The 14,995-nt window shown below is 42.4% G+C and overlaps 1 protein-coding gene across 2 annotated transcripts in view; it reads left to right on the top strand.

Annotated features, from left to right (window-relative positions):
* UGT8 (UDP glycosyltransferase 8) overlaps window positions 1–14,995 on the top strand; it is a 44,413-nt gene that overhangs the window by 15,566 nt on the left and 13,852 nt on the right. For both annotated transcript variants that reach the window (XM_080591248.1, XM_080591247.1), the window contains exon 2: window positions 2,724–3,547. In XM_080591248.1, coding sequence (XP_080447374.1) covers window positions 2,726–3,547 — 822 coding nt within the window. In that variant the 5' untranslated portion in view covers window positions 2,724–2,725. The remainder of the gene's footprint in view (window positions 1–2,723; window positions 3,548–14,995) is intronic.

Genomic DNA, 14,995 nt, shown 5'->3' with positions numbered 1-14,995 from the left:
CTGTCAGCCCCACAGGTGGGAATGAAACAAGGTGATTAGTGAGGTAATTAGTGGGGGCCTGGGTAGTCACATCCTTCAATCGGGAGCTCCCATGGGGGCAGCTGAGCCTCGTGGGGTGCTGTGTTTTTTTAGAAAGCCTCCAGTGAAAGCCAAGGCCTGGACCCAAACGGCAATTTAATGCTTTAAGCGGTCTGTGAGGTCCGGCATTTGTGCTGGAAGTGTAACCAACGAGAAGTAATGAAGCCATGCAGTACTAGACTGTTCTTTCTCAGCGTTGGTGTCATCGTTCATTTTTTGTGAAAGCTTTAATAGTTCTTAAGAAAAAAATGGAGAGGCAAGCTGTTTCTCATGTAGAAAGAATGCTTTTTTGAACTTTGTTGGAGAATGAATAGGGCTATTGTTACGTTTGATTTAATTACTGCTGTTTGCAGGGGAGGAGGTGTTTTTGGGTCACCTCTGACACCCTAATCGAGGCAGCTTAGCAAACAACTCGATCTCATCCACTGTCAGACAAGAATGCAGTGTAGTAAAGATTTTAAAAGCCACTGGTAATATTTGCAGCAAGTAATTTCCTCTCTCTTCCCCTGAAGCGTTACCTTGGTAAAATTGAGCTTTGTGCCTAGAAACAGCGAAGCTTCTCCAAGTTCTTCCCAGAGCGGTACTTCAGCCCGTGGATGTGGATGTGTTGTGTTGGGGGGATCTCAGTGAATTTTCCATGCTTCAGTTCTTTACTACCTGCTCGTGGGTACCATAAGATTTTACTGTGGCTCTTCCTGGTGTGGGCTTTTTCACAGCAAAAGGAGGAAGAAAAGTCTCTTTGCCTGTGTGAACTTTCTTTGTGTGTACCTGTGTGCACAGGCACACGGCTGCTGGTGGTAATAAGTTGGTAGGATTTTCATAAGCGCAGGTCAGTAATCTCCTAGGTGGTGGCTAATGCTCTCTGAAGACAAGCGTGGAACAGATTTCAAGTGCGGTAAGAAGACTTCTTACACGAGAAATGTGATTTAAATAATCTGTGTACCTTGTTGTAATTCTGCAGCTTTAAGTTAGACTCTGCATGCTTACAAAAGCTTCAAAGTCAAGCAAGCTGCAGAATCTGAAGTAGGAAAAAAATGGGACATAATTCAGAAAGAGACCCATGTTAGATTGTAGCAATACAGTTCAGGTGCTCTTTTGGTGAGCTGGTAACCCACCTAACATTACAAAAACGAAACAAAAAAACCCTAAGCAATCTGTAGGAGGTTTACAGGACAACACTGTAAGGAGATAACAAGGCCTGAGTAGTAGCATTATCAGCTTCTGTACTGCTTATTTCTAAAGGACACCGTAACAGACTCCTGTTTCCACATAGGTTTGGTTTGGCACGAGAAAAGAGCAGATTGTTGGCTTGTCCTCGATTCCCTGTACTAAGAGGGTTAATGTGACTGAGGGGCATTCTGACATGCCCTCGCCATGCTTTTCATACGCTTTGTTTTCATCTGGCTTTATTCACCAAAACACAAGGAAAATTCTTTTCCCATTCCCTTGAAGCCTGCTACTGTCAAGAACGGCCTTTAAAGTGAAGTTGTTTTTGGTGTAGACTGGAGTTCATGCCTGAGTATCTGTGCAAGTGCCGATTATAGCAGCTGGAGAGTCCAGCACTGTAGAAGTGCTTCAGTGGAGCCTGATGTGGATGTTCGTGTATGTGGTATAATTCTCTTTATTTCGTTTGTTCTCATACACAGAGTGCAATTTTTGAGAGATTAAAGTAGTCACGTTGGTTCTTATTGGTAACATTTCCCTGCCACATTTCGATTTTCCCTCTGGATGTGGCTGATCAGTGTTATACTAACCAAGAAAAACATTGCCTTTTAGAGGAAAAACCTATCTTCTTAATTCTTATTAGCTTATATGAAAATAAAACAGCAGAAAATGCCATCCTTAAATCAGAATGGAAGCCTGAAGGCTGTGGGCGCCCATCAGAAGCACTTGCAGCAGAAGTGCTCATAACCATGTCAACGGTAGGGGGGTGTGGGTCTCAGTACAGTGAACACAAACTAAAAAGTAAGAATTGTCATATTAGAAGTTCCAGTTGAGGGTGTGAGACTGAAATGTATCTGTTAAAGTGTTATATCCTGTGCTGAAAGGAATAATAAATGACAAATCCTTTGGATCTGATGTGTGAATAAATGAGGAATTCTAGCCTTTGGGTCTTTGCATGTGGTGTCTTTCAGGAATACTGAATTTGCTCAGTATATTATGATGACAGTAATGCAGTTGTGATTTTAAATACAATCCCAAACGTAGCAGGATCTGGCTTTCTGAGCTGACTACAGGATCTTGTAGCTGTTGGATTGCATATATAATTCAGAAGCAATGTGCGCAGTATCTCTGTGGAGGGTACCAACCTCACTGTCTGTGTCGATTCTCCTGCCATGTAGTGCAGGTGCCCTATAGATGTCTGTGCTGGAAGAAGTCTCATCTACTCTCTGTTCAAGATGGAAAGGGAGGAAGGGGGGAAAAAAGCAGACCTTGCTGGAAAAAGAGCACTACCAAATGTATTCTGAAGCCTAGCGGCTCTGTTCTTCTCCCTTGACTGTTGCAAAGATATTTTTGAGATAGGGAGATGTGATTAGCTTTCATGGATCTACTGAGTTATATTACATAACTTTTTTTTCCCCTAATTCCCAGGTAATGTACCAACCTGTTTTCTGTTGATATAATGCTTCTATTTTTTATTTCAGCTATGAAGCCGTACACTCCAGCTTTCATCCTCCTGTGGAGCACTGTTGGGATAGCAAGGGCTGCCAAAATCGTTGTTGTGCCGCCAATTATGTTTGAAAGCCATCTTTATATTTTTAAGACTCTGGCCTCAGCCTTGCATGACCAAGGTCACCAGACAGTGTTTCTCCTCTCTGAGGGCAGAGAGATTCCTCCATCTAATCACTATAGACTGCAGCGCTACCCAGGGATCTTTAACAGCAGCACCTCGGATGACTTTCTCCAGTCCAAGATGAGGAGTATCTTCTCTGGGAGACTGACGGCCCTGGAACTGTTCGATATCCTGGACCACTATTCCAAGAACTGTGACATGATTGTTGGCAACCAAAACCTCATGCGTACCCTGAAACAGGAAAAATTTGACCTGCTCCTGGTAGATCCCAATGAGATGTGTGGATTTGTTATAGCTCACCTTTTAGGGGTTAAGTACGCCGTCTTTTCCACTGGCCTGTGGTATCCAGCAGAAGTGGGTGCTCCAGCTCCCCTCTCTTACGTTCCAGAGTTTAACTCGCTGCTCACAGATCACATGAACCTATTCGAGAGGATTAAAAATACTGTTGTGTATCTTATTTCAAGATTCGGAGTCAGCTTTTTGGTTTTGCCAAAATATGAAAGGATAATGCAGAAATACAAGGTTATGCCAGAAAGGTCCATGTATGACTTGGTTCATGGATCCAGCCTGTGGATGCTTTGTACTGATGTAGCACTGGAGTTTCCAAGACCCACGCTACCAAATGTTGTTTATGTGGGAGGAATTCTAACCAAACCGGCCAGCCCGCTGCCAGAAGTAAGGTTTGCTGAGCTTTACAGTAATTCCTGTGGTATCTGGTTTACCTCATATGATGAGTGGCGGTTCTAAGCAATGAATTTTAAAAGGGATCAGTATCTTGATGTTTTAAAGCTCATTTTGTTGTTTCTCAGAGGGAATATACCCCTGAAGTAGTTGGAAGTGGCTTGGGGCGGGGGGAGAAACTGAGATGCAAGCTATCAAAATTAGTCTTTTGTGATTGCAGGAGGTATTTTTCTTTGGAGTTAAGTGCTTAATAATAGAGGAGAGGAAAAGGCAGTACACACTAACTTGAAAAATTACTTCTAAATTCTAACCAAGTGTGGGTTAAAATACAATGAACAGGTGAAGAAACTTATGCTTAAAGAAGCCCATTAATAAGTTATACCATCTTTAATTTCATGGTATTAGTGTTTTTATGGAAAGTTTGCTTCCTTTGGTTTGATAGGTAAAAATGTCTTTAAAACTAGCTGTATAGGTGCATGAAGAAACTGTAAAGTTGAACAAATGGAGATGATGTGAGTTGACTTAGGAGGCACCAGGGCTATGTTCACATAAAAAAAAATAAAAATCTTACAGTACTCTTATTTGCCATCAGGTAATGAACTTCAGACTGAAATAGTAATAGTGGATGGATAGATTCCAGAAATCCTGGCTGCACAGATTAATAATTAAGCTTGATTAATACAGTGTACCATGTGGTCTTGATACCTGATAGCTGAGAATGCCTTTGTTCAGCAACACAATAGTGAGTGTGACAGGCAGAACAAAATTTCACGGAAGATCATGTCACTTGCACTTACTATTTATCTGTACATAAACAAATAGATCTTGATTTGGAGTTGATTAATAATAGACACTTCTGGCTGGGCAACAGGTAGGTAGATCTGCACCACTCACTGATCTGCTTCTGAAAATGACTAATTCGGCTTTTGCTTTTTGTATGAGAACTTCCAGGCCCACTTTACATCTGTTTTTCCCCTGACAATTGGTCTTGGAGGGCTTGTTTTCTCTTCTTTACACTTCCTGTTCTGACTTAGCAGTACCTTTTTTCACCAGCTTAGGAAAACATTAGATAGTTCTGCTTCAGGCTGCAGGATTTGGAACACTGTACCAATTCCCTTATCTTTTTTTTTCCCCTGCTCAGCTTCCATTGTGTTTGAGCACTTGCTGAGCTTTCTGAACATGCAGGAGCTTGTCTGATAGTATGCTACGATCCAATGCATCTTCCCAGAAATTCAGAAGTGGGCAGACTTTGTGTAGTTTTGGCACAGAGTAGGGCATTCCTGTAGGTATCCTAACTTGCAGGTGAGCTAAGTCTTCTGGCTTTTTTTTTTCTAATTTGCTGGAAATAGAAGTGCTGAGGTACTAACAGCACTGTACTCCTGTTCTTACCCAAGCTATCAGAGTGGTTCCAAAGAGTGTTTATCAATATGGTGATAGGCGTGATTTTTATATATATATATATAAATTTTTTTTTTGAAGGTGATAAAAAAGGTGAACTCTCAAATGGGGATTTGGGAGTAAGATGGCTGCTGCAGATTCCTACTTGGAGCCATTTTTGCAAGGCCTGCTGCTTTAGGATAATTCTAGGCCTCCATTTAGGGCACTGTCTCTACCCATATCTCTTTGTATTGCAACAGGAGGAGGATACAATTGTCTTCTATTGTTGTTTTTTGGAGAACAAATTCAGGTTAGGGAACATATTTTGCGTGGTTTTCATTTGATGGGTCCCCATAACAGGTAGCCTGTTACTTGTATTAGTGAACAAAACAGTGCCTCTTTAACAAGCTCTTCCTTAATGTATAGATATGTGTTTAGAAGGTATCTAACTAGTCAGCACACAGACATCCTGAGATAGCAGACTAAAGGTGGTCTTGTGCTGTCTAAACAAAGTTCAACCATGCTCTCTCCAGGACGGCCTTTCTGACTGGGTTGAATTTCAGCTGTTCATTTTCCAAACTGGTATTTTCTTTTTCTGTAAGAAGGCATATCTGTTTTGTTGCATGATAAATTTGGGTGCTATGTCATCATTGTCTTTTATGGTCTCTTTGGATTGGTCTTCAGGGTAAAAAAATTAACTGTCCCCAAAGCAAGCAGAAACTTTCTCTTCTATAAAATGAGATGGAAGAATATGAAAAGAACAGTTTTACTTTGCTGTTTTACTATAGGGTTATACCTATGTTTGTATAAAAATGCATGTTTATACACATGTCTATACACACATACAAACATATACATGTATGTATGTTTTTAAACCTTCTTAAATTGCTTCCGTATACTTCCTAAATTTGCTCTGGAACCATGAATGTTGCTGTGAAATGTTGTGATGGGAGAAGATGGAACCGTAAGTATAGTCTTCAGTGTAATCAGGCTGCCAGTGACCTTGAGGTAGACCTATAGGTAGCGTATGTATTGGCAAATATTTATTGCAGTGGGGTTAAAGAAAGAAGAACAAACACAAAAGCGAACTGTGATTATTTGTGAACTGAGACATTTTTTGCCTTCTTTTCAGTTCTACTGGGCAATTCATTCTTATATTAAGTGTGGGCTTTGATTAAATATGAAAGTGAGAGCATTTATCGCTTCTCCACGTCTATGCTGCTATGCATAATTCCACTTCCTGTGGCACATATTGTAGGTAAATTGGGCAATCGGATTCATTTTCTACATAAAAATTCAGATCTGTCACTGTACTCTGGCAGATTAAAAGTGGATGGCTGGTGCCGTGACTGTGCTCGGCTGCTGCCCTGTCCTGGGGCTGGAGCCCTCACCGAAATGGCTTCTGCAGCTTTCGGCCTCGTGCCTGAGGGCGAGGCGGCCACGGAGCTACCTCAGCAGTGGTGGCTGGGCTGGAAGGAGCACTGGGTGACAGGGCTGCCCCTGCCCAGAGCCCGTGGCTGCTGGCCTCAGGAGGACTGGGGGCTGCCCAGAGGCCGGGCCCTGCCTCAGCATGGCTGGAGGTGGCTGCTTGGCGCAGGCCTGGCCTGCTGGAGGAGGCACGGGGGCAGCTGCTGGCTGTGGTGGCAGCCCGCTGTTTGTGTAACAGAGAGGGGGGAGACCTGCCTCTTGCTTTGCTCTGTTTAATCTGTGCTAATATTTTTGACTCAAGGCTGTGGAATCCTTGCATCCAAATCCTTGCAATCCAAACAAATCCCCCAGCTGCTCCTGTGTACTGCTTGCTAGCTCTGTTTGTGGAGTACTCTTGGTGCACATAAGCTAGATGTATTTTAGAGGATGCTAAACTGGAAGCTTAACCTGTATAGCGGGTTAGGCTGGCCCTCAGCAGAGAGGTGCTCTGGCAGGAGGTGACTGAAATCTACAACAGTGACACATTTCCTCCTCTGTTCTTCTGGTCTTTGCTGCAGGTAGATAAAGCTCGGGGTAGGCACAATGCTCCCTATAGTTAGAGGTCGTCTTCTGTGGTGGCTACAGAGCTGTTCTCACTGGTAAAAGTGCGTGGATTTCAGCAGTGCTTCTTGCATGAGTGCTGTGCTCTGCGGAAGATGAGAAGACGGTTCACGTGGCTGCTCTTGTTACCCATAAATGAATAGAAACTTAAATATGTATGGCAAAGAGTCCAGGGTTTGTACAGATAACTGCAAAAATATTGCATTTTGAATTGTTTAGAGGGGTAGGCTTGCCGTAAAAGGCCAAAAGCTGGAGACAGACTCTAAATATCAATCTCTAAGGTCATCGCTGACTTAAAATACTATGTGTATGGTGTTACCTGTATTTTCTGGTTAGCTGGCAATGGCAGCTAGAAAGAAAAAGGCTCCTCCGCCACCACCTTGTAACACTTCTCCAGAGGGCTCCTGTTAAGCTGGGTGAAACTGGAGTTTTGAGGTAACGCACGTTTTAAGAAACAATGGGGAAACCTCTACTGTGGCATTGATATCTTGTGAGTAGGTTGTTAGGTAGTTAGGCATTAATCAGCCTGATAAGATACGTCCTTGAATAAGGGTAGAAACCCGATGGCTCTTCTGAGCAGCAGCGTCAGGAAATACCAACTGCGTAGTCAGGGAGGGGCAAAGGGCACTGAAAATGAGGAGGGAACTGTGCTGCAGGAAAAGAAGGTAAACATTATTTTGAAAGACTTGTTTAGATCAACCAGTTGTCTATATGGGTGTGTTGGGACATAGATTGGATCCCACAGTTTGTATGTGAGATCATCTGTATTAGCATTTGTCAAACACATCACCGAAAGTAAAATCATGCATACTGTCTGACATGCAAATTGGGCTTTTCTTTCTTCATACCAGCACAGCTTTTAAAGCCTCTTAACCACTTTTGTAATATCCTGCTTTCCTTCAGTGCTGATCTTGAGGCACTTCTTTTGGACTGAATGCCACTTATTATTGCTATGAAAAGAGAAACAAACGTCAGTTTGTTTTTTAATTCTCTTCTACCTGAGTAAATTTACGCTGCAAAGGAGGATGCTCACATTTCAGAAGTAAAAGCTATCCTTTCAGCCACAGTTGTCATCAGATAGTAATTAGAGTGATTTATTTGCTCCTCCCTGTAGATCTCTTATCTAATCTTGCTACTGTATTCATCTAGATATAGGTAACAAATTGGTGGCTTTGAAATATCTTTATTAAAAAGTTTTTTTCAGTCTTGCAGACAGTTGTCTGTTTAGACTGGTGTTAGTTGACTTGTCTCTGCAGTTTGGTGGAAGAATAAGGAGACATTTCTTAGATCAGATTTTTATTTCATTCATACTAAGGACAATTTCTTTACAGCTTGCTCTTGCAAACTGTAGCATTAGATTTTAGCACATTGCTAGTACCATTATTTTTTGTTTAAAGGACTGGGAAAATAGTTCTTATGGAGCTACTTTTGACAATAAATATCTGACAATGTGAAGCAATTCTAGAGCTCTCTTAAAATGCACGTGATGTATCAGCTGGGGAGGCAAAAAGTCTTATGAGGATGATTAAGATTGTGGGCCACTGTGTGAATTCTGTACTGTACCATATAATCGTGTATTCTGTCCCTTAAATATATTTCCACATACAGCTTCATCACCACTGACTATTGATCTTTTGCTACACAAGGAAGTACATAATCTGAGCTCCTTAGGTCCAGTCCTCAGAAATAAAAATTGCCTTTTTTCACTGTCATAATCTCCAGTCTTAAATGCCGCAGTATTGCTGGGTTGATGAACCACATCTATTCCAGCTGTAGTGTTGCATTTCAGATTTGGGAAGAAATGTGACTCAGCGTGTACCTAGACAGTAAGAGCGGGAAGAGGGTGCCATGATGACTTCAGAAGTCAGGTCGGTATCTCCAGTAAAACTTTGGAAGGAGGTCCTCTGAGTACATAAGCTGGCGTCCCGCACTCTGAGGGGCAAACACCGAACCTCTGCAAGAGGTTGGGAATGGAATTCCTCATTCCTGGCCTTCAGCAGTCCTGTGCTTGCATCAAAAAGCAAGTTGTCTTGGTTTGTGGATAGTCGTATAATGTGTTGGTTTTTTTTTTTAGCTAAATCATTGCATGTACTGGGAATGGAGAATTCAAGGTTTGGTGTGGGTGTTGTATAGGTCAAATGATGAAAATTAAAAGCAGCAGAAGGTATTTTACTATTTCCCTCATTTTTAAAAAAAGTTAATATAAGCTATTACTGTAAACAGGTTTTCTGATTTTAGAATGGTCTTACTCATTTTCATGTTGAAGTGCACAAATCAACAAAATTAATTCACTTTGGTAATCTTCAGTGCTTTAATGGTGAGTGTCAGTTGCAAGTTTTTAAGGCTAAGCTGTATGTAGGACAAATAATGAGCTAGTTTTATTTCCATGATTGTATTCTCCGGCATACTGTAATTTCTAATATCGTGGAGAAACAAAAGGTAAGATCTTATTTCCAAATGCATGTTTTTTTCTCTTGTATTTGGTACATGTATCAGCTTGAACAGTGTTTGAATAGTTAGGGATGTATTCAGGGCTGACATTCAAGAGCAGCAAGCCTAATTAATAATGTTATTGATTTAAAACAAAATAAATTGTAATCAAGCCAACTTTTCTTGTCAGATGTCCTAGTTGCTTAAAGGTTATTTAGGTAGAGTGGATATCTTGTGTTTGGCTGATACTCTGCTTGGGTGTTTATTGATCCTGTTGCTGGATCAGGATGGGACGGGTGAGGGAGAAGTCCCCACCACTGTCACCCATGGTTTCATTGCCCCAACGTTTTTAGCAGCTGAGAGTAGGTAGTACACAACCTCTTCAGCAATGTGGTTTCAAGTGCCTTTTCTCTGACCTTTTGAAGAGCGCTAGGAAAATTGGTAACACCTCTTAAGCTTCTAACAAAGCATCCATCTGCCAAATAATGCTATTCTCATTACAAACTTGCCTTCGAGGGAGTCGTAGCTTAGGGGAACCGATAAATGTTCGACTGAAACTTGGTGTACAGTAACCTTTTTCATTGTCCATTGTTCAGTGAATTTACTATACAAATGTCCTGAAATAATTAAGGCTTTCATTACCTGGCTGAGTAATCCTGCCAGTGAACTCTCTTTCTCCTTTCTCCAGGGAGATGAACCAAAGCTGCGAATAATTCTCCTTGGACAACCCCCCCGCTTTTGGGGAAGACTGTCCAAATGACCTTGCTTAGCCAGGGGCAGGATAAGCAGTCCCTGACTAAAGACGACAAAGCATTGATTTGTACCTCACCCAAATCAGAATCGTTTTGGGTCACAAAAACATGTCAAAATGAAGTTTTGCCATCGCTAACCTCTGCAATCAAACATTAACTGCCCCTGCTGCTTTGCTTGCCAGTTCCTGCAGCTCCGTTGTGCCTGACCGGGTTTCCTCAGGCTGCGCTCTGTGCCTGCCGCAAACAATCCTGGGCTTGGGAGGTGGATGTGGGGGGGGACCCAGGAGCTTGCCCCAGTGTATGGCCCCATGGTTGTACCCGCTGGGGTGTCCATGTGCATGGAGAGACTTGGCGAGGGTTTATGAAAGGCTAGAGATGATGGCTTCAGCATGGACTCAGAAGCCGGCTGTTTTTATGCCTGTTAAAGAAGAGGTCATGACTGTCCTGTTAAAAACGTGTATGTTTTATATAATACATCGTGTGTGTGTATATACACATATGTATTTTAATATACGGAGAAGGGAGGAGAGAGAAAAGCTTTTCAACCTGAACAAGAAATGCGTAACAACTTGTCATTATCCAAATCAAAGCTGCTGGTTAGTTAGATCTCCAGCCATCCACAGAGTACAGGTGTTGTACTGGAGCAGTGAAGGACAAAATTACCTGCCTAAATGACTTTATAATATGGATTTATGGAAGAGGTTATAGGACAGTAGCTGTAACACAGAGGTCCAGGTTTAAAATTCATCTTCTCTTCAATTTTCTTGTTACTGTAGTTCTGGAAGTTCAATTTGACAGAGTGTTCTGGAGGTGGAAAGTGTAAAGGTGGTGTAAGTAGAAGCATTTCTCTGTACTTAATGCTGTCTTTCTAAAAACAACCAACAAAATAATCCCCACGGAGTTTAACTTGTTCTTTCTGCTATATATGCAACTACTGAAATGGTAGGATTGACAAAGTGTTGGTTTGCGTTTAATAAACCCAAGTCTGTCTGTGCATGCTTACAAGTTATATGAGGGGGCTGCGTGCTAAGGAATGTGCAGATTTTATTTTTGAAGAGATTAGTGCTTCTGTGATAGTGCCAACAGTATTTTTGATCTGAATGCTGGAGGTGAGGATACCTTTATTGTACCCTTTACCAGTATGCAACCGTCTTAATAACCTCTCTTGAAGGGTAAGCTTCTTGTTTTCAATTGCCTTCCATTCCTTTGCAAAGCAAGGTTGCTTTCCCAGGGTGTTTGCCAAAGGTCCGGTGAGTAATGGATTTTTGAAGAGTGTTGCATCAGGGAAGTACTTGCGCAGCAGTTTTCTGGTTGACCTCTAGTTTTGGGTAGACTGTGTTCTTGGAGGCTTCACTGGATACACCTGTAACTCTAGAGGGGGCTGAGGTGCAGGACAAAAGACAAAGGCTTGTGGTGCTGTGTTTTGTACCCGTGTTTAGAGTCTGAAACTCATTCCTTTTTCAAAGTTAAAAGGACTTAAACGTTCTTCTGGTATTGGACTGTAAATGGGCAAAGGTCAGGGACAATAAAATGCAACCCTCCAGACACTGAAAAGTTTCACGAGGTTTTAAAAACATTTTTTTCAATGCATTTTTGATGAGGCAAACATACGGTGTATACCAAATAATCAGTGAGAAACGGTAGAAAACACTGAATCTGTTTTTCAGCAAGGCTGAATCTGTGCCTAATATTATTAAAGAAGCACTTTGTTATCAACAGCATTCTTGGGTGACTTGTGCCAACAGCACACTCACCGCTGCTTGGAGACCTGGTAGAAAACAGCTCGAATGTTACATTTTGCTTCGTGGCTGAGTGCGTTAGTGTGGCTTACAGATGGCTTTAACCAGCAAGAAAATAGAGGAGTTTAGTCTGGTATAATCTGGATATGCATTTTTGATGCCTAAACTATTTGTTTGGGGATTGCCTTATTCATTGCTGATATGAACAAATAATGTTAAAATCAACTGGAGGGACTTCTGCTTACAGCGGGTCTCATTAATAGATGGAAGTTGATCAGCTGCTTAATGGTATGTGGTGCAGGTCAGCCAGTGTCAGTGTATCTGGGGAAGAGGGGATACATAGCTTGTTTTAAAAATGTGACCTTTTCTGTTTCATTTTTAAAATTTCAGTTTGAATTCATACAGCATGAAGAATCAAGGGAGAGAAGGGAGGGGACAGACCAGAAACAGGAAGTTTAGTTACAAGATCCCCATAGAGAAGTGGGTGATCAACAGCAGCTTGTACCTGAGGAAGGAGAACAAGTAATCTGCAGTGAATTGAGATGCAATTAATTGAGAGGCAAGTGGTGGGGTGGGAAGGATCATGTCCTGGTTGGGAGCAGCAAGGCTGGTGTTCACTAACTGGTGCCTGATAATACAAACGCTGTCCTGATACAGTGGAGCCAGCACGCTTGCTGTGCGGTCATTGCTTTTAAAACGCAGGAAAGCTGTTGGCCAAAAAATAACCTTCATCGTGTCGTGCGGGTGAGCCGACGCAGAGGGTTTGGCTGAGCCAGCAGGCAGCTGGCGGTGTTGAGTCAGGGAGGTGCGGGCTGTCCTCTGCTCACTGCAGGCAGAAGCTCACGGGTGTGTCTCGTGTCCTTTGCTTGTCACAGCAGATACTGCCATCAGGTATAAGCTGACTTGCAAGCTCATGGCAAGTCAATACAAATGTCAAACTTTGCCCAAAGTGATGGTGTTGCTCTGGCTTTGCTGTGGGCAGATGTGTTATTTCTATAGCTTTTAGGTAATATGATAGGACCCTTGTTTGCTCAGTGATATTAGAGGTCATACAGTTGCATATATATGACCTTTAACTGCCTGTGCTGAAGCAATGTTTTAAAATAAAATTTGAAATGAAGTTAAAATGTATTAATACAATATTTAAATACCTCACATGAGAGAAGTGCTATTTAGAAGATGCTAAAAAAGCTAGGCCACTAAAAAAAATTCTGTGTACCTTTCTGTTCATTTCTCAGTATCTTGCTTCTAAAGATCACTTCATGCGGCTATTTTATTTATTTATTTTCAAATAGATCTGGTTTTGTCTACCCTGAGCAGCGTTTTGCAGCAGGAGCTGCATAGCATGCCTGTGCTCCCCGCTGGAGAGTGGTGGTTCGCAACCATATTCAAAGAACAGACACTTGTGCTATCACACATTTGAATCGAGCAGCTGAACAGGGGAAGCTTCGGATATTAAACCCGGTTATGTTTGTATTTGTATACTTTGTTTATCTGAAGCAAGGCTCAGTATTAGGCACCGCTGGTTACTGCCAGCTGGGTCCTCACTCTATAGTCACAGCTGTGCATTTAGCAGCTAAGCCTGCTAAGAATAGCTAATCAGAAAACCAAACAGAACAAAGCTCGCATAGTGGGCTCGGCACAATAACATTCCTGTCTGAGAATGGTAAAAAGATTTTTATTTTATTTCTTCCCCCATCCCCTGTCCTGCCTATAGAACAGCATAGATCAATAAGCGCTTATTCTCCCTATACAAGCACCGGGAGGCTTTAAGGAAAAGAGCAATGTACATGCAAAACCCTTCACTCTTCATAACGTCGTGTCGTACAGGGATGGTTGCACACAGGCAGCTGAACTCAGAAAAGAGAACATGGCAAGGTCGTAGTACCCGTGCCTGTGCTAAGCTCTGACTGCAATAAATATTGCCAACACTGAAAAAGAAGCAGCCTGTGCGCAGTGCATGTGACGAGCTCGAGGAGTGCTCTGAAGGTAAACGTGGGACTTCTGAAGGGACGAATCGGGCACGAGGCCAGCCGGTCCCTGTCGGCTCCCTTCCTGGAGAAGGAAGGAGCAGGAAGGTGCTGTGACAGGCTGCTTTTGCCTGGGCTGTGTAAGTGCCCTTCCCCCTGTGAAACCCACGAGCGTGTTTAGCTGCCACCTTAAAAGGGATCAGAAAGCCCACCTGGTGTGGGGTGGTGTTGAACATGAGGTGGTACCTCCTTGGGGCTCGGCCTGCCACGATCAGGCAGTCAGTGTATGTGAAACGAGGGATATGGCTCAACTGGCAGGTAGTTTCAAGAGAAAGTTTATTATTTCAGTCCTTTACTTTTGTATTAGTTTACCCAAAGAGTATGCATGTGCATGGACATTAACATGAAAGTAGACAAGGGCCTGACAGGGTTTGCCCCAGCATTGTAAGTGGGACACCGTTAAATGTTTCATACCTTAGCATGCATGGATTTTAATCACTTCAGTTAAAATAGTAAGTAATGAATGTATTTACTAGATGATGGTGTTTTGTTGGGGTTATAACATATAAAGCTATAATTGGATGAAAACCAAAATTCAGTTAGAAAATTTAGTTCAAAAGTCTCCCCAGAAACTGGGCAGCTGCTACAGTAGATGATTTAACAGGTTTTTGGTTCTTCATGGGGGCTGACCTCTCGCTTGCTCATGCTGCCTCTAGCAAAGAGGTGGGGACGGACGAGGAGAGGAGAGGTGCCGAGGCAGGTGCCCCCAGTTCTCCTTTGGGCCAGCCTCTGCTGAGAAAGCCTGGGGGAACAACCTCCCTCACTCAAGGGGGTTTTGTGAATCTCTCCCCAGTTTTAGGCTTTCCAGCTGTGCTTTTCATAAAATTTCAGGGGGATCCCAGAATGCACCTGTGTGTCGAAGTTAATACTACATTAACATCAGCTTCTCTTCTGTGTAACTTTACTTAAAAAAAGAAATCTTTCTTCAGCTGGAAGTTGCATAAGTGCCTGATTTAAGTTTTTGGAAGCTCAGTTCAGAATTGACTACCTTTTTCTGAGAACCTTGCTGTCAGGTACTTCACGGTTTGGGGGTTTCAGCTGTTTAGGTTTTGATCCCTATTTTGGGAGGGGGGAAACAAAGTCTGT

This window comes from Anser brachyrhynchus (genome assembly GCF_964034855.1).
Source record: "Anser brachyrhynchus genome assembly, chromosome: 4".
NCBI classification, from domain to species: domain Eukaryota; kingdom Metazoa; phylum Chordata; class Aves; order Anseriformes; family Anatidae; genus Anser; species Anser brachyrhynchus.
This window is presented reverse-complemented; position numbering and strand designations above follow the sequence as displayed.